Source organism: Ambystoma mexicanum, chromosome 12 (assembly GCF_040938575.1).
Source record: "Ambystoma mexicanum isolate Mex_15411 chromosome 12, UKY_AmexF1_1, whole genome shotgun sequence".
Lineage (NCBI taxonomy): Eukaryota > Metazoa > Chordata > Amphibia > Caudata > Ambystomatidae > Ambystoma > Ambystoma mexicanum.
This window is the reverse complement of record NC_090936.1, coordinates 128,932,815-128,952,917: the sequence shown is the minus strand read 5'-3', so window position 1 is coordinate 128,952,917 and position 20,103 is coordinate 128,932,815. Positions and strand designations below refer to the sequence as shown.

The following is a 20,103-nucleotide window of genomic DNA, read 5'->3' as shown; positions in this document are numbered from 1 at the left end:
TGTCTATTCTGGATGATCTTAGCTTGCACGTATTTGCAGGAGCTGTGGAGGCCCTCAGGCTGTTAGATCTCACAGCCATCTCCAGCAATGAAAAGCAGCTTCTGGGACAGAGGGGTCTGAGCCGGGCACCTGCCGGGGCACCAGACTGGATCAGATGCTTTCCCTTTGACCCTCAGCAGCCAGCCACATTACCTCTCTTTACTACCAGCAACTTGACTGCAGGTAATCCCATCCCTTTTGTAATTGTTACCTAACCCCGCTGATTGGGATTACCAGAACATTTGGCAGCAGAATGTAGAACTGCTGAGTCAGCACTCAGTTGATTTTTAAGTGGAACCACCTATCATGAACCCACCAGATGTTTTTCGGAGCTGTATCCCTGGTGCGAATCACAGCTCGCACGAGAAGAGCCTTAGAATGAATCCAACAAATCCTATTGGTCGACCTAAAGGCACCCAACCCCTGGACCTTTAGTCGGCTGTTATAGGGGGACTGTCCAGCCTTCACAGGTTTGAAAGGATCTTGGGGTACGTTTGCGCTCCAAGTTAACTATACTGCCCCAGGCCTATATGTTGTCATAACCCTAGGCATCCTGACATATATTTTCCCTTTTCTAAAGTTCCGAGGCAGAACCCAGCATTAAGGCTGTTGGTTCCATCTCCACTATGCAAACCACGCCTTCTGGGGGCACTGCAGTACCTTCTCTGGTTTCTCCAAAGAGTATGAGCACAGCTGCATTCCTGCTCCTCGGCCCTTCATTTATATCTGTATTTTATTAAATTTATAAAGCGCCTTTTGCCAAAAAGGGCTGAACAATAAAAAGAATTTAAAAAACAGTACAGTCAAAATGATGCAAATGACCAAAAAAGTTACATCAGCAGAAAGAAAACAGAATTGTAAGAGGCTAAAGACGACAGAAGATGGAGTTTAAGATTAGTCTGGAAAATGCAAAGAGATGAGGAGGAACGAAATGAAAGAGGGAGTGCGCTCCAGTGTTTGGGAGCCAAGAGAGTAAAATAGCGGAAACGACACGAAGAACAAGGGGGCTTAGGAACACTCAAGAGAAATAGATTCTGAGATTCCAAGGGGCAAAGAGAAATAGATTCTGAGATTGCAAGGGGCAAAGAGAAATAGATTCTGAGATTGCAAGCGGCAAAGAGAAATAGATTCTGAGATTGCAAGGGGCAAAGAGAAATAGATTCTGAGATTGCAAGGAGCAAAGAGAAATAGATTCTGAGATTGCAAGGGGCAAAGAGAAATAGATTCTGAGATTGCAAGGGGCAAAGAGAAATAGATTCTGAGATTGCAAGCAGCAAAGAGAAATAGATTCTGAGATTGCAAGCAGCAAAGAGAAATAGATTCTGAGATTGCAAGGGGCAAAGAGAAATAGATTCTGAGATTACAAGGGGCAAAGAGAAATAGATTCTGAGATTGCAAGGAGCAAAGAGAAATAGATTCTGAGATTGCAAGGGGAAAAGAGAAACAGATTCTGAGATTGCAAGGGGCATGAGGAGACATAAAACGAGAGCAGAGAGGAGCGATAAGGAGGGGCCAAGCCAGGAGTGCATTTGAAGACAATAGAAAGTGCTACAGAAGACAAGTAGTGAAAGTGAAAGTAGGGAGGATGCAATAGAGCTCCCAGGGGGTAAGGAAAAAAGAAGGCGAACAGAGGAGTTATAGATAGAACAAAGAGGAACGTGATGACAGGCAAGGAGACGGAGCAATAAAGATGAACAACAGTCCATACGTGAAAAGACAAGGGAAAGAGAATAAGTTTAGTAGCGTGAAAAGAAAGATAGACGCAAGCATAGTGAATATTAAAGAGCATAGCGGCAACAGCGAGCAATAGAGGAAATATGAAGGGAAAATGAGAGGGAAGGATCAAAAATAATGCCCAGCTTACGTGCTGAAAGTGAAAAGGAAAGAGTGGATGGAGGGAAGGAAAGAGGGGGGATGGAGTGAAAGAGATGGTATAAGGGGAAATAACAGAACTTCAGTTTTAGAGGGGTTAAGATGTAGAAAATGAGAAGACATCCATTTCTGAATAGCTAAGTGACAGTTGGATCAAAGGAAGAGAAAGAGAGAAAGATCTGGGCGTCATCAGTGTAAAGATGAAAGTAAAGACGGAAGGATGAGATAAGAGCAGAAAGAGGAGCGGTATAGAGAAAAAAGGAGAGTGCCAAGTACTGAGCCTTGGGGGACACCATGAAGAAGAGGGAGTGAGGAAGAAGAGTGCCGAGTCCAAGTGACAGAATAAGTCGTCCATTGTAAAGATGAGAGCAGAACCATTTGATTGTGGACCCCGATATACTGAGAGTGGAAAGAGAAGAGATAAGAAGAGAGTAGTACACAGTACTAAACACTGCAGAAAGATCGAGAAGAATAAGAATAGAAGAAAGCTTAGAGTGACGGGCTGTGAGTAGAGAGTTAGGAACATGAAGTGCAGTTTTGGTCGAGTGAGAGGGGCGGAAACCAGACTGTAGGGGGGTGGTGGGAGAAGAGAATGAAGACTCAGGTAACGGGTTACCTAGGTGTAGGCAGACTGTTCAAAAAGTTTAGAGAGAAAAGGTAAAAGGGAAATAGGACGGAAATTAGCTGGGGAAGACGGATCAAGAAAAGGTTTTTTTTAAAAGGTAGAATAAGTGCATGCTTAAAAGTTGCAAGAAAGTAGAAGGGAGGAATTACTTGGAGAAGAAAGATAGGAAAGAAGATGGTGATATACTTGGGGCATTAAAGAAGGAAGAGGATCAGAAGAAGACGTAGGATGAGCACGAGTTGAGAGCAGAATTATCACGGTTCATAAGGGGAAGAGAACGATGAAAGAGTATGATGATTGAGCAAGAGAAGAAGAAGAAAAATGAGAGCGAGAGGGAGTAAAGGCAAAATGAAGATTAGCTACTTTAGAAGTAAAGTAGTTTGCAAAGTCAGAAGAAAAAAGGGGTGAAAAGGCATAGGGATCAAGGGTTTTTGGGTAAAAACTGAAAGACGACGAGGGTGGTGAGACAGAGAAAGTGTAAGTTCAGGAAAGTAGGATTTCTTAGAAATAAGTAAAGGAGAATCAAAAGAAGAATGCAACGTTGAAAGTGAAGCAAGCAGGGAAGGAGAGTGAGAATATTTCCAAAGCCGTTCGGCTTTACACAAGCTACAGCGAAGGGAAGTCAGACTTGGAGAGAGCCAGAGCTGTGACGTTTTGCGAGTACGGGAAAAGGGATGTAGAGGGAAAGTGGAATCAAGAACAAATTGTACAGAAGAGTGTAGAGTACTGGCAGCAAAGTCAGGAGAAAGAGCAGAGAAGAGCAACATTGGAGGAAGGGAAGAACTCAGTGATGATAGGAAAGAAGAGGAATCAAGAGAGGAAAGGTTACGGCAAGATAGCCAGAGGGGGGACAGAGGGGACAGAAAGAGAAAGGGAAAAAGAGAGAAGTTCATGATCAGAGGCATACAAAGGAGAAGGGGAGAGGGGAGAAAGAAGAACAGATTAAGTCAAGACAAGAGCCAGACTGATGGGAAAAAGGAGAAGGAAGGATGTGCAAGTGATAAGAATCAACAAGAGAGCGGCAAATAGAGCAAAGAATGTGTGTCAGGGAAATTAAAATCCCAAGAAGGAAAAAAGGGGAAGAAAACGTGAGAAGATGAGATCCAAGAAGATCAAGATGTTCGAGAAATTCAAGGGGTGGGCCAGAAGGATGATAAGTAACAAGGAAAGAAACCAGAGAAGGATTAGAAAGGGAAGAGGAATGATATTCAAAGGAGGGAAAGCTTGCGAGATTAGAGCGGGGAGATAGAAGAGTCCAAGAAGAATTGAAGAGAATTCCAGTGCCACCCCCACCCCCAACAGATATAGGTCTATGTTAAGTGTGCACTGTGCTGGCAACACATCCTCCAGATAGCACAGGTGCCCTTTTCATTTTACTTTGCCACACAGATCTACATAGGCTCTAAATGTGAAAGGTGTGTGCACTTTTATGGATTGGCATACTCTAGTTGACTGATTACATAAAACAGACTAAGCTGCCCTAAAATGTTTTTTTTATAGTGTGTACCCATCAGTGAGGCCACCTGTGATGCCATCAGTGATCTCAGGGATGACGTGTCATATCATCGGTTATCTTATAGGTGGAGTCAGAAGCACTGCAGCAATGGTGGCCGAGGTATAGTTCCTTTTAGAAAACATAAGTGGAGAATTTTCTTGGATTTGGTTTCCTTGCGCTACAACCATAACGTCCCTTTTGCAACGTTTTTTCATTGATATTTCGTAGGTTTTATTACAGCCTCTCTTCCATATCATCCCTTAAACCAACGTGTTGCTCACACTTTTTTAATTCCAAGTACAGTGTGCACAATGACCTGCGGCCATGCTTGATGGGACTTTGCCGTCAGGTCTTCAGCCGCGCCCCAGGCCTTGCCAAGCCACCCAATGTAGCCACTGGGACTGGCCCCTGCCCAGATCCAATGGCTCTGTAACCCTTCTTTGGGGTCCAAGGCCATGTCCGGCCTAAGTGGCCACTGGCCATTTGCCAAGCCCACCTAATCTGTCAACCACTGTCTGCGGCTACTTTACCCACGGTTAGTATGCTACCGGCCTTGGCCTTGATGTAACTTCATCGCTTTTGTTTGTCCATGGGCCACTAGCCTCTTTGCCCAAAACATGAACTTTGGCCATGCCAAGTAGTTCCAGTGGTCACTTTAACCCCTTTGTGGGTCCATGGGGCCAATGGCCCTTTGCCCAGGACAAGGCTTTCGGTCATTCCCTAGTCCTGTCAAGTTACCCAAAGTAACCACTGGGCCTGGCCAGATCTGTCGGCTTCTGGCCATGTCCAAGGGTCACGCTGCCCAGTGCATGGCACTTGGCCATTCCCCAGACCCTGCTACTCCATGTGAAGTAGCTGCTCTTTCTGGTCTGCAGCCAGGACCAGTTGCGACATACCCCACTGTGGATCCGTGGGCTCTGGCCACTGCACTTGCACGCTCTTAATGTCACAAGGCCTAGTAGGACCGCTTTCCATTTCTATTTATTCATGGTTGGTTTAATTATTTATTTGCTCCCTTGCGCCAGGTGGCGCTTTGAAACACTTGTTGTATAGGTGCCTTATAAATATCCAATAAATAAAAATAAGTTGCCTGCATCCATGTTCAATGGGCATTTTGCCCGGGCCACGGGCTGGCCATGCCAACCAACATAGCCACTTACCCTCCTCCTTGTGGGTCTGTGGGCTGCGACTATGGCCAGTAAGCACTTTGCCTAGGCCCAATGCCATGCTCCAAACTCGGCCCTGCTGCAGACTGCATCTAGCCAAGCGACTGAGCTACTGGACCTGGCCTGCAGCCAGATCCAGTGGCTACTTACCCTGAGGGGCACCTGCTCCCTCGCACCTTTCGGAGCACCAGGGGCTGCTAAGGGGGCTCTGTTTTCCTGGGTTTCTTCTTTGCATTGAGTGGCATATTGCAACGCCTCCAGTGATCCCTCACTATCCTAGGGTTGGAAGGGGGCACCAAGGTTGCTGCAATAAGCCCTAAGCGTCAATGAACCACACCCGAGACCCCACCTTTGGGTCCCCGAGCCTAGCGGTAGTACAATGCGCCTTATTTTGCCCCTTTTGTGGGCATATTACACCCCTTTTCCCTCAATTCTACGCAATATTTGGAGAGGCTAGGAGAGGGGTGAAATATGCCCCCGAAACAACAACAAAAAACCAGACGGTTTTGCCATAAAATGGTGTCTTTTGGAAACATGTTCCTGCCCCCCGCACCCCCAATCACATTAGACATCTCCTAATTCGGCAATTTGTTTCCACGAAAAAATCTGCCAACAAAATCCACATATCCCAAATTCATTTTTGGCCAGATTGTCCCAGATTTAAAACAAAGCTTCAAATGTATTTTCCCAAAAATTTCAAAATCCTATTTTTGGGCTAGACTGCCCTCCTTTCCAAAACAGTGTATGCAAATTATCCAACTCTTCAGGCTTCCCATCAGCGCCCCCTCCCGCCCCTTTGATGAAATGGCACAAAACTATCGGAGTCCGGTCTACATTTTGTGGGGAACATTTTTAGCAGAGTCCTTGAACTACACAAATGTTTTATGCCACCCAAAATTGCCTTCCCCTTGGGAGGGTAATTGGAGTACAACTAAAATGTCACCGCCCACGACCCTGGAATATGTGTGTATATATGATTGTCCCACCTGTTTAGAACATGCTGGATAAACAGTCTATGCAAAAGCATAAAGCTGGTATGCCATGCAACCGGGGTCACTAAGAAGGCGAACATGTGGGAGGCTTGCTCTGTTCTTCACACATTCTGGGCTCTGTTTTCCGCTTCTTGAATTGGGCTGATAATCTTTACTTAACCCCTTAACTGCCAGGCCATTATGCAAGTCTACGCAAAAAGGACGCGCATACTCGTCCTGGGCACTTCGAGAAATAGAGCATTTTCCTCTGCACGTGGTACAGCATGTCTTGTACACTTGTGCTGCTTTTTCAAGGAATGGTATGGGACACAGACTTATTGCTTCATTTTGAGCTCATAATATGAGCTCATATTATGCAGTGTTAAAATATCGAGCGCTACCAAACGGTGGGAAACATTGCATCTTGAAATGAGACCCAATTGAAAAGCACTTATTTCTTTCCATCATTTATGAAGAGCACTTAGCAACACAGTGAACATTAGCAAATCACTATAAAAGAGGTAAAGGAAAAAAAAAGAGAGACTTAGATTGATCAAGCTTGGCTTCTTAGGAGGAACACGTCCAGCTCAAGAGCTATGCATAAAAGCTAGGGAAGCGAGGGGTGGAGGCTACTTGCAAAGAAAGGCAGAGAGAGAGCTCCACCACATTACCAGAAGAGCGGCAGCCCCATTGCTGAGCAGTGGTATGGACACCTGTGCTGTATCGAGTGTGGGGTTTGGAGGGAATATATGAGATTCAGGAAGATGCGTCCCTGCAATCTACAAATGGGATATTGCATAGGCTTAGCAAATAGGGTTATTAATGCATACCTGCAAAAAAAACCTCAAGACTCTAAGGGCTCATAAATATCGGGGGCGGCTATAGCAATCTGGATCCTCATAACACTTTGATACGACGACGTGAACAGGCGGTCTACCTATGCTGTCCTCATTAGTTCATCTCTAGGCTTCCTTATCTTCCAAAGACTGCTATTTTGGGACCTAGGGGCCCAACATGTACCCATTCACTACACAGTTATCTCAGCGTTGACTTCTGAAGTGCCTGATGTAATGCACAGATGAATGTGTGGCACCCCCAGAAGATGGGGGAGGGTAACAAAAGAAACAGTGCAGGAGACTAAGAGGACATTCACAGTTCCTAGGCACTCGGAAGAAATGAAGTAGATCCACAATAGTGAAAGGGGGTGCAAGTCGATTAGTGGGAAAAAAACAGATGGAAAATGTACCATAGGGAAATTAGTATCAACAAAATAATGAAGACCAAACTAGCTAAGTAATGAGATCCCTCCAGCGCACAAAGTGACACCATGGATAGGCTCAGGGACTCAGGGGAGAGATTGAAGAAGCACAGATTGAGGTAGGGGGACTGATGCCAGTGTGAACCCAATATCCTTGAAGTCATTTCTTCAGGGGGAGCCAGTGTTAGGCTTTCAGTGCTAGGTTTAAGCCTTGTGAAGTCACTCTGCTTTGTTCACGAGCAATTGCAGGACGTTGATTTGATGTTTAAGGAGGCCAAAGTAAAGGCGGCTGTTTCAGTCGTCAATTCTGGCCAACGCCATAGCTTGCGCAACTTCAACTTGGTGCTGCAGATTCAGGCAAGGCGGGATGCGTTTGAGAAAGTGGAAGGGACAAGATTTAGAATGCGCCCTGATGGGTCTACTGATGGTGACCTTCATATCGAAGAAGAGGCCTTAGATGTTGGCCTCCAGTGTAGAGGGTTGGGGGGGAGGTGGAAAAGCCTAGCATAGCTGGCAAGCCAGAGGAAAGAACTAGGGATGGACATACTCAAACTAATACCATTAAATAAACTTTATTCCGTCGAGGGCTTAAAGATAAATATTGGCCTAATGCAAATTATTTACATGGCACTACAAATGCACTCAAATGCTTTAGAATTACCTAAATTAACCATGCAAAACGTTTAACTGCTTAACAGCCCCCTTGAGTGTTCAAGAAATGGGTGAAGACAAAGGGTGTGATTAGTCGTTCTGCTGGGCTTCCTCGCACCAGCAGGATTAATCGTCTTCTGGAGTTTTGATCGAGGCCGTACAATATACTCAATTTGAAACTAGCTCAGTGTACGACCATTTAATACCTTTGCATGCCTGTAGAAAGCTGGTTTATTTGTATTAATTGGTGAATCTAGGTCCATAATCCTCAACCAATATTTTTTTATACATTGAAACATCAAGAAAAACATCAAGAAAAAAACAATACCCACAGAATCCATCTAAACTGAAGACTGCTCATGAGCGACCCAACTCAATGCAATCTTTAAAATCAATCTCACTACTTCCTCTTTGGTGATAATAGAAAAACTTCAGTTGAAGGGGCATTTTGGTTCAAACATAAAAACCTGGACATTTGCCAATTATGGTTTCAAAATCAATCATAACTTGGCGACCGCCATTCACTTTGCAGGATACCACGCACACCAACAAAAATGACATGAATGGAGGCCCACATCCTACAGGAGATAGAACGGTTACAGAGAAGTACAAATGGCAGAAGCCCACGCTGCTCATGGCCACTTTCGTTACAAGTAGAGAGAAATCACAAACCAAAGCCCAAATAAAGTGTTGAGGATTGAAAGACCAAATGATCCATGGCAATCAATGCAATGGGAGTGGTCCATGATGGTGGCGAGTTATGCTTCTGTTAAGGTGGTGGTGGTGGCCAACCCTGTTAAATCAATGCCCATTTGGTGCTGATCTTTCATTTCTTTTTTAAAGCCAGAGCACATCATGTTGTGACTGGCAGATCCCTCCCCCTGCCCCCTCCCCCGGCTCAAGTGTAGTCTTCATCGGTTCATGGGCTTCCTTATAGATGATGGCCCAGTGTAAAGTGACCAATGCAGGAGAGACATGATCTCTCTTGGTGAGGCCGAGGACTAGAATGGCCGCAGCGGTCTGAATAAGCTGCAGGCTCCTGATGTCTCTTTTTAGGAGACAGACCTAAATAAAGTGCAGTGATCAAGCCTTGAAGAGACAAGGGAAGCGACTAGAGAGATACACCAAAATGAGATGGAGAATCATCCCAGGAAGGCATCCATAAAAAAGCAGGTTTAATAGGCAGCCCTGGCCTGTTCACACAGGTAGAGTAAAACACTGTTTCCATTTTACTTAAACAATTCAGGAAGCGGAAAACAGAGCCCAGAATGTGTGAAGAACAGAGCAAGCCTCCCACATGTTCGCCTTCTCAGTGACCCCAGTTGCATGGCATACCAGCTTTATGCTTTTGCATAGACTGTTTATCCAGCATGTTCTAAACAGGTGGGACAATCATATATACACACATATTCCAGGGTCGTGGGCGGTGACATTTTAGTTGTACTCCAATTACCCTCCCAAGGGGAAGGCAATTTTGGGTGGCATAAAACCTTTGTGTAGTTCAAGGACTCTGCTAAAAATGTTCCCCACAAAATGTAGACCGGACTCCTATAGTTTTGTGCCATTTCATCAAAGGGGCGGGAGGGGGCGCTGATGGGAAGCCTGAAGAGTTGGATAATTTGCATACACTGTTTTGGAAAGGAGGGCAGTCTAGCCCAAAAATGGGATTTTGCAAATTTTGGGAAAATGCATTTGAAGCTTTGTTTTAAATCTGGGACAATGTGGCCAAAAATGAATTTGTGATATGTGGATTTTGTTCGCATATTTATTCGTGGAAACGAATTGCCGAATTAGGAGATGTCTAATGTGATTGGGGGGGGGGCAGGAACATGTTTCCAAAAGACACCATCTTATGGCAAAACCGTCTGGTTTTTTGTTGTTGTTTCGGGGGCATATTTCAAAAGGAAGCTCAGGTATTTCTCCATACCTAGAAAGTCTCCATGCTAACATAACGTAGCTTTCATAAGCACTTACATAAAACATCAGAACCTTGTGTTTGAACTTTTAAACGTATGTATGCGTTGTAAAGGGGAATACTTTTCTTTTTGAAAACCTTGGTATCCATCATGACTAAAATATAATCACAGTATAACCCTACTTCTCGACTGGGCTAATGAAAAAAACAATTTTCAGATGATCTTTGCAGCAGGCCAGTAGAACTCTTCCCCCCCTCGTCCCACCCCGGATCTTGGCTAAAGGCAACATCATGATTAATTTTACTTTGAACTTGTGTGATAAAGAAGTTGGCATCATGAACTGGGAAGGCCTAGACCAAGAAGTGAAACAAGAAAGGGTTGGAATTTCATACCGGGGGTTACATGGTAGAAGGGCCTGGTTCTTGTTGATTGGAGCAGCTATGTACTGCAGTGATAGAAACCTCTACACCAGTCTAAATGAGAGTTTTCCTATCAGATGGTTATCACAGTCCAAATGCATGGATACCACAGCATGGGCTGGGGATTAGAGAGTCAGGGGAATTAGAAAAAGACACAACCCATGAGTGATCACAAGGTAACAACTCCACTGTGACCACAGCACCGGACGCTTGAGGCTCTACTCACCGATTTCACAAGAGGGTGGTTGACCAGCCCCCTCATGATTGTCCAATATTTCTTAAAGTAATGAAGAAAATAAGGACCAGTAGTTCATAGAAAGGATTGGTTATCACTCTGGGCCTCATTACAACCCTGGCGTTAAGGGATTAACGGCGCCGCAAAAGGTGGCAGCGCCGTTAACCCCTTAACGCCTGATTACGAGGTCCCTTTGCGGGTTGGCGATTTTAACGCCTGCTTTCTGCAGGCGTTAAAATCCAACCCGCAAAGGGACCTTGGTGCTAAGTACGGTGCCGCAATTTGCGGCACCGTACTTAGCGGCTTCCCCATTCCCATTGAGCCCTATGGGGCAAAAATGGGAATGGGGAAGGGCCCATGGTGAATGGGGAATTACCGCCCGCCAACCTTGGAATGGGGCGATAATTCCGCCATTCACCATGGCGGACCCGGGCATGGACCATGGTGCTAATAGCACCATGGTTTAGCGCCGGGGTCGTAATGAGGCCCATTGTCTGATAGATTCGATATTACACACTTTTATCAAATGGCAACTTCATCGAATTCATTTTTGGGACATTTGCTGCTTTTGTTTTTATAGCCCAACACGTAGATGGTAAATTGGGGTACGGGTATATAGTAAGGGGGAGTGCAGGGTCTCTCCCTTTATTTGTGTTAAAAAGCTGTAAAAATGGGCAAAGAAAATAATGGAAACTTTCAATTCGGCAAAAAATAAAATTGGTAAACCATCGTTCCAAAGATTCGGGAGATGGGCATAGACTCAAAGTTAAAGGGGTAAATTGAGGCGATCAATTTGAATTGAAGAAAGCGATAGGGAGTGTAGAGAGACGGGGAAGAGGATGTGAGAAGACTGAATGCACATGAAGAAAGTTGTGGTAATTGAATGCTCCTAAAACGTGCAACAGAACAGGATTAACTTTGTCTGAGTGGATGTATTTTGGGTTGGCTAGTGATAACCCATGCATTAATGTAATGTGTACAGTAGAAACAACATCTACAAACTACTATGCCATTTTCTGTTGATCCCTGCCATGGTTTCTAGGAGATTGCAAAGCATGCATATGAAACACGATTTACTGTCTAGACTATGCTTAAGTAATGTATGGTTCTGGAGAGTGCTTCAGTAGGTTAGTGACAGGTGAGGTAGCATTATGGGATGTGCGTGCCCTACGTTTACACTAGCGGGCATGACTTCCAGTCGCACAAGGACTCTGTAGGTAAATCAGAGCCACTCGTTAAGGCCACTGCAGCAAAACGTAGACTATAAGTCGCATTGATGTGACACTGGTCCTGCAGAACTAGTAAGCCGGCCATTTGTGCGATACTCTACACTTATTTCACAAGGGGACAAATTAACATGTTTGATTTGGCTAACTCTTATTGAAGCAAGATTTTGGGAGCAAGAATGGGCCAGCCCACAGTTTGAGACAGATGGCAGATGGTGAAGGGTTCAAAATGAGAGGCAATGAATGTCTTGTCGTGGTGGAGAATTTATTTCACAGAGGGAAGATTCCATTTCAGAATACATTCTTCTGAGGAGACTATTTCAGAGTAAAGCCTCCCGGGGGAAGATGTTAATGGGTGAGGGTTTATTCCATGACACCAGCTTCAGTAGTCACTGGCTCGTGCTTTGTCATTCTATTTTGATGCAGATCCTTCTCTAGGCTATGCTATGCGTGTCCTTCACCACCCGTTGCCTGATCCCTGCTTGTGCGTGCCATAATTGTGGTCATGTATGTGCGTTTCTATTGAGGATATTGCTGGTGCATTTAAGAGGTGAAGCCAGGATTTTCATTATGCCAGATAGCCAGAGAGTTGCTATTAATCAGTTTGACTATTAATCCCCAAACCGCTGGCTTTTTGCGGGGAAAGTCCCAGCTTTGTCCGTTGCTCAGGGCATTGTTGACGCGAATACCATGGACATCTTTCGCAGTGAATTGTAAATGCTGTGGGGATAGCTTACCTTCTAGAACGGATCCCAAAAAAAGGTGGGGGAAAATAAAGGTCTTCTAGAGCGTCAAGCTGAGCGATGTCCAAGGGCAATTTGGCAAAAAATGTCTGCAACTTCTGAAAAGAGACAAAACAAATATTTCATAATTAACTCAACAGTCATGAGCTATTAAACACAATGTAATCCGCTGATAGAGCGTACGTTGAGTCGACATGGAACCGGGGGCAGAGCAGAATGAATACAGAGGAAGATAATTGGCACCATTTTGTGAAGGTCCACAGCAGTGGTTAACACATTCCGTCGCCTACATCTGGGCAGCGCCCCTCGTGTTTGAGCAACACGTGCACCAAAGGACAACTCGCCCTTTTAGCATTTGCCTTTTCTGTCATCCCGGCCAGATCTCAGTCATCTAGCTCTTGAAGCCTTTGGAATGTGTTTTAGGCACCGGTAAGCAGCACAACCTTCACCAGAAGCAGCAGCAGAGTGCCTCACAGAACATGTACTGCAGCTGAGGCAGTCCAGAAAGGAGTTTTGTACTTGGAACAGCACGGTTAGGAGGAGGCGGGGGCGGCAGGGGGGCGGGCAGGAATGGCGGTTCAAATGAGATTGGATGACGGAAACAAAAACATGCATTAGTGGATCCATGTACTTAGGACAATATAACACCACTCCCCCCTCGATTCTGCAATTTGGTTACAATATTTACGCAACACATATTCCCATTTTATGTCTCTGGTTTCCCATCTGCTCCTTCCCTTGTGCCTGCTGAGGATTTGACATATGGGCTCTCAAAAGTGACTCAATATTTGGGGGTCGCCAGGTGTCACAGTTGCGACCCATGAGGTCTCCTTGCTACCCCTGAGGTCTGCCTTACTACCCTTTGTTTTAATAAATGTAAGCTCCTGGGCTGTGGCCAACACCATGTCGCTCTATTTTTGGAGTGGCTGGATTTCTTGTCCAGGCCTCTTAAAAAAAAAAAGAAAACAGGGGTTCCACAAGTGTAAAACTGTGGGCAGTGACCCTAAATAAGAAAGAATAGGAATAACAAATAATTTGTCTTTCTGAAATTCTATCCAATAATTGCTAGACTCATTAAAGGTTTGTTTCAGGCACGCTACAGGGGGTGAGTCACTGATTTAAACACCTGAACTCATCATTTCATCCTTCTGAGGTTGATAAATGAATACCAACACAGGTTGGGTGATATTGTATTGTAGGTATATTTGTTCCATAAAAAGCGATTATGCTTAAGTGCTTCATAATAATACATTATTATTTGGCCCTGGTAATCTGCTTGCATGCACAGTGATTTCGTAATATGGCCCTATACACACTGATATTAACGATACATATGGTAATCCATTCTCGTATGAAATGTATATCACATTATAGTGATATAGTAACCATATTTTTCATAGTGTACTCAGGAACAATGCTATGCGATGCTACTTCCTATTTTGTCAAGGGGTGAAAGGTCGTGTTCCTTCGCTTCCTGAGATGTCATCAGAGGTCAAGGTAGTGTGATGTCACTTCCGCTACCCCTGGCATTTTGCTGAAATGACGTCCCTAAATGTGTCTACCTGGCTCATAATTTGGATTAGATCCTTCTTGGAGAATAGATCCAAGAGGGTCGTCTCACCCTTGGAGTCTGCCTAGTCTGCGCCTGTCCTATTTGGAGTTCCCTGGGGTTCATGCATATCACCAACACTTTACAATGTGTTTACAAAGTCGCTCTTCGATATCCTTGATCATTTGGGTGTCACCTACACAAATTATGCAGATGACACAAAAATACTCATACTCATCACTGGAGAATACAAAACAGATTCCAAAGCCTTGAACGACATCTACCTTGTAATCCAAGCCTGTACGGCACAACACAGGGTCTGTCTTAACGATGATAAGACAGAGCTCCTCCTCCTTGGATCACAACCTAGACTCAAGTTAAACTCTGAATTGGACTCCTTTACCATTGATGGCAATACCATCAAGGTCTCCAAAAATGTCAAAACCCTTGGAATACCTCTAGACTCCACTCTATCATTAACCAGACAAACTAATGCCATAACCTCCCCAGCGGCCTATACCTGTAAACTCATTACCGCCTGCTGATCCTTTTTGACCACCCCCAACTGCACCACCCTAGCCAGAACACTGGTCTTGTTGAAACTCAACTATTGTAATGTGCTATATTTAGGAACCAGTCAGCAGAATACTAACAAACTACAAGTAACCCAAAACAATGCCATTAGGGGAGCGTTGAATATCCCCAGATATCATCACATCTGACTCCAGAAGTAGTCTACACTGGCTTTCAGTCAATCAAAGAATAGCCCTTAAATTGTTGTCACTCGCCCATAAATACCTATCAAACCTGGCACCTAGCTACCTATCCAATCGATTCACCCGCAGTACTTCTGACTGACCCCACAGAGTGGCTCAAACACATTGTCTCAACATACCAAGGTTCAGGCTGCAAAAGGCAGGGGGCTGCAGCTTCCCTGTGCTTGCTGCTAAGCTATGAAACTCTCTACCCATCTCTATCAGAACCGAAACGTCCTTCAATTCCTTCAGGTATAAAACAAATATCTGGCTCACAACACAAGACCTCTAGCCATGAATCCTAGACGCCTCACTCATCCATCCTTAATTCTCACCCTAGGCCGTATGCCCACATAGATATGTACTACCTGTACATAATGTATCTCTTTCCACGTACTTACGATATTTGGCTATGTATATATTTTTCTGTCCTGCTAACCATTGTATTATATGCACATCATTAACTGTAAATGTAAATGAAATATTGTACTCATGTAACTGCAACCTTGTGAAGAAATGCGCCCAGATGCCCGTGGGCTATGGAGCGCTCTATAAATAAACAAAATACAAATAAGTTCCTACTCGCTTCATGATTCAATTCTTCGGGTCTGGCACCCACTTCACCTAGTACCCCATTAATTCTGCAAAGAATCCTCCCTTCTGATACTAACCGCGCGTCCGCCATTTCCTCGCCTTCATTACTCCACAATGTTGCCAACCAGATATTATATATACCTTATTTGGAGCCTTCACTTCACTCAGACCCTATTCCCTATACCCTATACCCTATTTCCTCGCTGCTACACATCTCGTCGAGCGAGGCATTCACCGGTATCCCTCCCTTTTCTTTATTTCTCAAGATCTAGTTTCCCTGTCCGTCGCCACTCTACAACATTATTTCATTCTTGCTAACCTTCCACCTATTCTGATTCGTATTGATCTTTTGAAACCCAAGCAATATTCATTGCGCGAGAGGATGCGCCCAAACAGCCATTGATCGCCCGAGCAGCGGTGCACACAGAGCTGGTTTCCAGTGCTCATTAACCTACTTTTCTTCTCTCGCATCACTTGGAATCACAGGCACCCTACTCAGATGATTTTGCTCTTTTCTGTCCATTTATGTGTATTATTTTGGGCCAAAAAGAGCCAGGGATCAAACACCAGTGCAAGTACAGTTGTGCATGGTATTAGCATTAGGGCAAAAAACCCTGTAGTGAAAAGAAATATATACTTTCAATGCATGTTTGCACCAGGGCAACTTTCCTCTGGTGCAATACCATTCCGTATAGCACTAGGGCAAACCACAGGGCAATGTTTGCCCTGTAGCTTATAACATGCCAAATTGCACTTGCCATGGTGCAACGGTTTTTTATTACATTGCAGTGTTTTTAAAAATAGGGGATACTTTGCACTGGGGCAAGTGCAGGTTTGCATGGTATTAGCACTAGGGCAACGTTTTTGTAATCTGGCCCCTTGTGTTTGATTCCTGGCTCTTTTGGACCCACACTTTGGAATGGTTTTGTGGTTTATATAGGTTTGTCACCCACAATCACAAGTGCTAAAACCCACATCACTTTCACAGTAGGCTTTCCTACTTGAAAAATGTGGGTTTCCTCAATTGTGCACTGCATTAAAAACACTTGATGTCTGGAAAGCACTTTGGACCATGCTTCCATCTACATACGACAGCATCATCGACCAGAGGGGCATCAGAACATAGACAAATTCAGGGCCACCATTGACTACCCAATCATATGCACTGAAAATCTGTGGGGACTGAGAAAGAGCTGCAGTCAATTAATCTAGTCACCACATGCATCGAACTTCCCACTCCAGAGACCAGATCACCCCGACAAGAATGAATTCTCCATACTGGGCAGGTGATTGATTGGTTTTCCTCACAACACAACAATATTGAAGAGGAGTACCATCCACGTCGCCAAAGCCATTGAGATACCTAACACCTTCAGCGAAAGCAAAATCAACTGCTTAGGATATCTTCCTTGACATATGTGACTAGATTCTCCCAATGCTGTGACTTTCATAAGAGAAGTAGCTGGGCACAACAACTGTCCTTCAAATAATCAGGCCTGGAAGAAGAAACAGGAAGGCGGCTACGGGGATATATCAAAGATCAGGCCAACACACCCGTGTGTTGGCCTGATCAGACCCCAATCTGAAGGAACTATTAGCCATGCCATGGAGGAAAGCAAGGGTGTATAAAACAATGGAGTGCAAGTGACTTCACCAGCGAATCCAGCTCAAGCACAGCCACTTATTTTAGAGAGGCCCTAGCGGAAGAAAGGCCACTGCACATTTTACACGACAGTGAATAAAACACACTAAGTTAAGCATACATGTCTCACTGTCTACATTCCATATTGACTTGTTCCAGGAAAGTTGTGGCCACAGGTCAATTTGTGGAGTTGATACAATAGAATCATAAATAGGATTCTGCCATAGAACACACTTACCCTCTGCTTCATTTGTTCAGGGAATTCCTCACATTATGGAGGGTGAACGGGGCCTGGGGGGCTTATACCACCTGTCATTGCTATTGATAAGATGCATATAAGGATCCATTGGTTTATTGATATTTGGTGTTAATGCCCTCCATCCCATATTTAAGGTCTGTTACTTCTTCCCTCTGGTCAGAGACCAACTCAACTAGGTAGGATTATAGGAGCCTGTCCATGACATTCCACCAGCCACATGTGGGTGATTGCAGGTCACAGCCTGGAATGATTGGCTTGCTCACCAGCTGGAGGTTTGGTGGCTGGGCAGAGGTGAAAATCATGTCCGATTTCCCCCATCGCTTCACAGAAAGAGGATAGGAGGATATGAGAAGAAGGAGGGAGGTTAGCACACGTGTAACATACTCGCCCTTGGAACAGGACAATGCTGGAGTCGATACCCCTTCAGGCCAACTCAACCCTTCACTCCCACAATCCCCATCCGATAAAAGAAGCACCACATAGCGGGTAATAATGAAGGCAATAAGAAACATCAGCTGCCAAGAGCTCCGAAACTAGTGTTCAGAATGTCCAAGTATTGTTTTTATTGGAAATGTATTTCGATTCTAAGCAAATATGATAGAAAGTCATACAACTTGCCTCTATGTCTTTCATGGCACCATGACTACTCGTAGTAATCAAGTATTGGAGTCAGGATTACCTGTCAATAACATCCTAAAATGTACTGTGTTGTCCAGTATACACAAATAATACAAATAAGTCCATTTGATTAAACTTCCTCCACCATTGTGTTGATCACAGAGAGACGAATTATGAGCTTTCAAACTCCTGCCGACTCTCCATTTCAACTCCCACCCCTTTATTCCACCGCATCACATTGTGCCCTTGACTCGGGTATGAAATTAATCAAATTAGCACAAGGAGATGGTTACTGACCTCCTCTCAGCCAATCAAAATATTTAGAGTGCAGTCAATAACCACTAGTATGGACTGCATCGTCGTGGACGGGTTGCCTTCAAAAGCAGAAAAGGGAAACAACAATGCAATTTCCAATCAAGATTTTTCTCAACAAGACAGCTCCTCTCTGGGAGTAGCTTCTTGTTGCTGCAGCCTGCTATCTAGCACACAAATGAGAAAGTTAAAACCTTTGGAAAACGCATTCACTTTCTTACAGGCAACCCATTTACTTTTTCATGTTACCCAGTGCATGGTCAGGTGAAACCAGTTCCACTTCAACCATGTTGCAATTAAAACGCTTACCCTCTCAAGACTAAGATGTTAATTAAATGCTACAAAACAAAGAAACAAAAAACAAAAAAACAGCCTGATTTACAAAAACACTTTTGAATGGGAAAACCCCATTGCCAAAGGCTTTGTAAATCAGGCCCGTAGTTTACCATTTACTTTACTCACTCTTAAAGTAGTCTTTAACTTCACCTCCAAAACATGTATTTCTATTACCAACATGTTCCAATAGCTTAACAGACCTCAGGAGGAATCATTATTGCTAACTTCTGGGCCTCGGGCAGGATGGAGGGCCATTATCTCGTGATAATGACCCCCCTCATTCTACAAGGCTATATTGAGGGTTAAAAATCAGATTCATTGACAACTCTTCCACGTCCATCGCCGCAGCCAATGCCCTACTTCCCCGCCCTAGTCATTGATCCCAGCCTTTCACTCCGGGCCAGGGTTTACGAGATGCCCTTTTTTCCTTCAGACCCCCTATAGTTCCACCTACTAATGAAGACAAACACAAAGGAACAGCTTTGATAAACATTTAAAACATGTTAAATGGTTACAACTAAAATTGCTCGAGTCCAGTTTCTGAATTTGTTTTCCACATATTTTTAAATATTTATATCTACAACCGAAGACGCAGCCCCCTCCCCCTTTTAGACACCTAAAAGAGTTTCTCATTTTCTTATCGGCACATTTTCTTGGCATAAAAAGATCAGAGTAGGATGATTTATAGTTTCCTTATAACAGCCGCTCAAAGGTCATCCAGTCCTCAGGGCTTTGGAAGTGCCTGATGCGTGCAGCGTCTCACTTGTTAAATGTCACTGGCCCATTTTCAGCTTTTAAGCCGCTTTATGTATTTGAGGAAGTGGGAATAAACCAACAGTTAAACATGCAGGTTGTTTCGGGGTGGGGGGGCACATTAAATGGAAGCCTGCCTGGGGGCCTGAAAAGAAATCAGGTAAAAGAAAGAGGATATTCATCCTGAAGAAAATGGAAGTACATTTTAGTTAAGACTTTTATTGCACAAAATGTTATCAATATTAACTATTGAAAAAACAACCCCCCTGGAGGACAGCTCAGTGGCAACGTGCTGGCCTTGGAAGCAAGAGATAATGTTTTTGTTTTACATTAATATGAAACACTAAAATTGGAATGTGAATTCAATACAGAATTATATCTGCATCTCCTAAAACTGGCTAAATAAATAAATAATCTATAGTGATATCTTCAAGTGTTTCCTGTATGAAAGTTAGCTCAGCAATACAGCTGTCTTTATACTAAGCATGTTAAATAGCTAAACCTTTACAGCTGATGTATATGTAAAGTGACTAAATAGATGTGGTACGACGCCCCCTTTTCGTTTCCAGGCAGTCAGCACAACACACAAGAGAGATTACTTGCAAGCCGAGGACGGGGCGCGTCAGGGCTCGGCTAATGCGCATGCGAGATACACAGCGGTGGCATCAG

At 44.2% G+C, this 20,103-nt stretch overlaps 1 protein-coding gene across 11 annotated transcripts in view; it reads right to left on the bottom strand.

Annotated features, from left to right (window-relative positions):
- PRR5 (proline rich 5) overlaps positions 1–20,103 on the bottom strand; it is an 817,096-nt gene that overhangs the window by 626,476 nt on the left and 170,517 nt on the right. For 10 of the 11 annotated variants that reach the window (XM_069628149.1, XM_069628148.1, XM_069628151.1 and 7 more), the window contains one exon: positions 12,611–12,714. The exons of the other annotated variant lie outside the window; for it this stretch is intronic. In XM_069628149.1, coding sequence (XP_069484250.1) covers positions 12,611–12,714 — 104 coding nt within the window. The remainder of the gene's footprint in view (positions 1–12,610; positions 12,715–20,103) is intronic. 11 annotated transcript variants of the gene reach the window in all.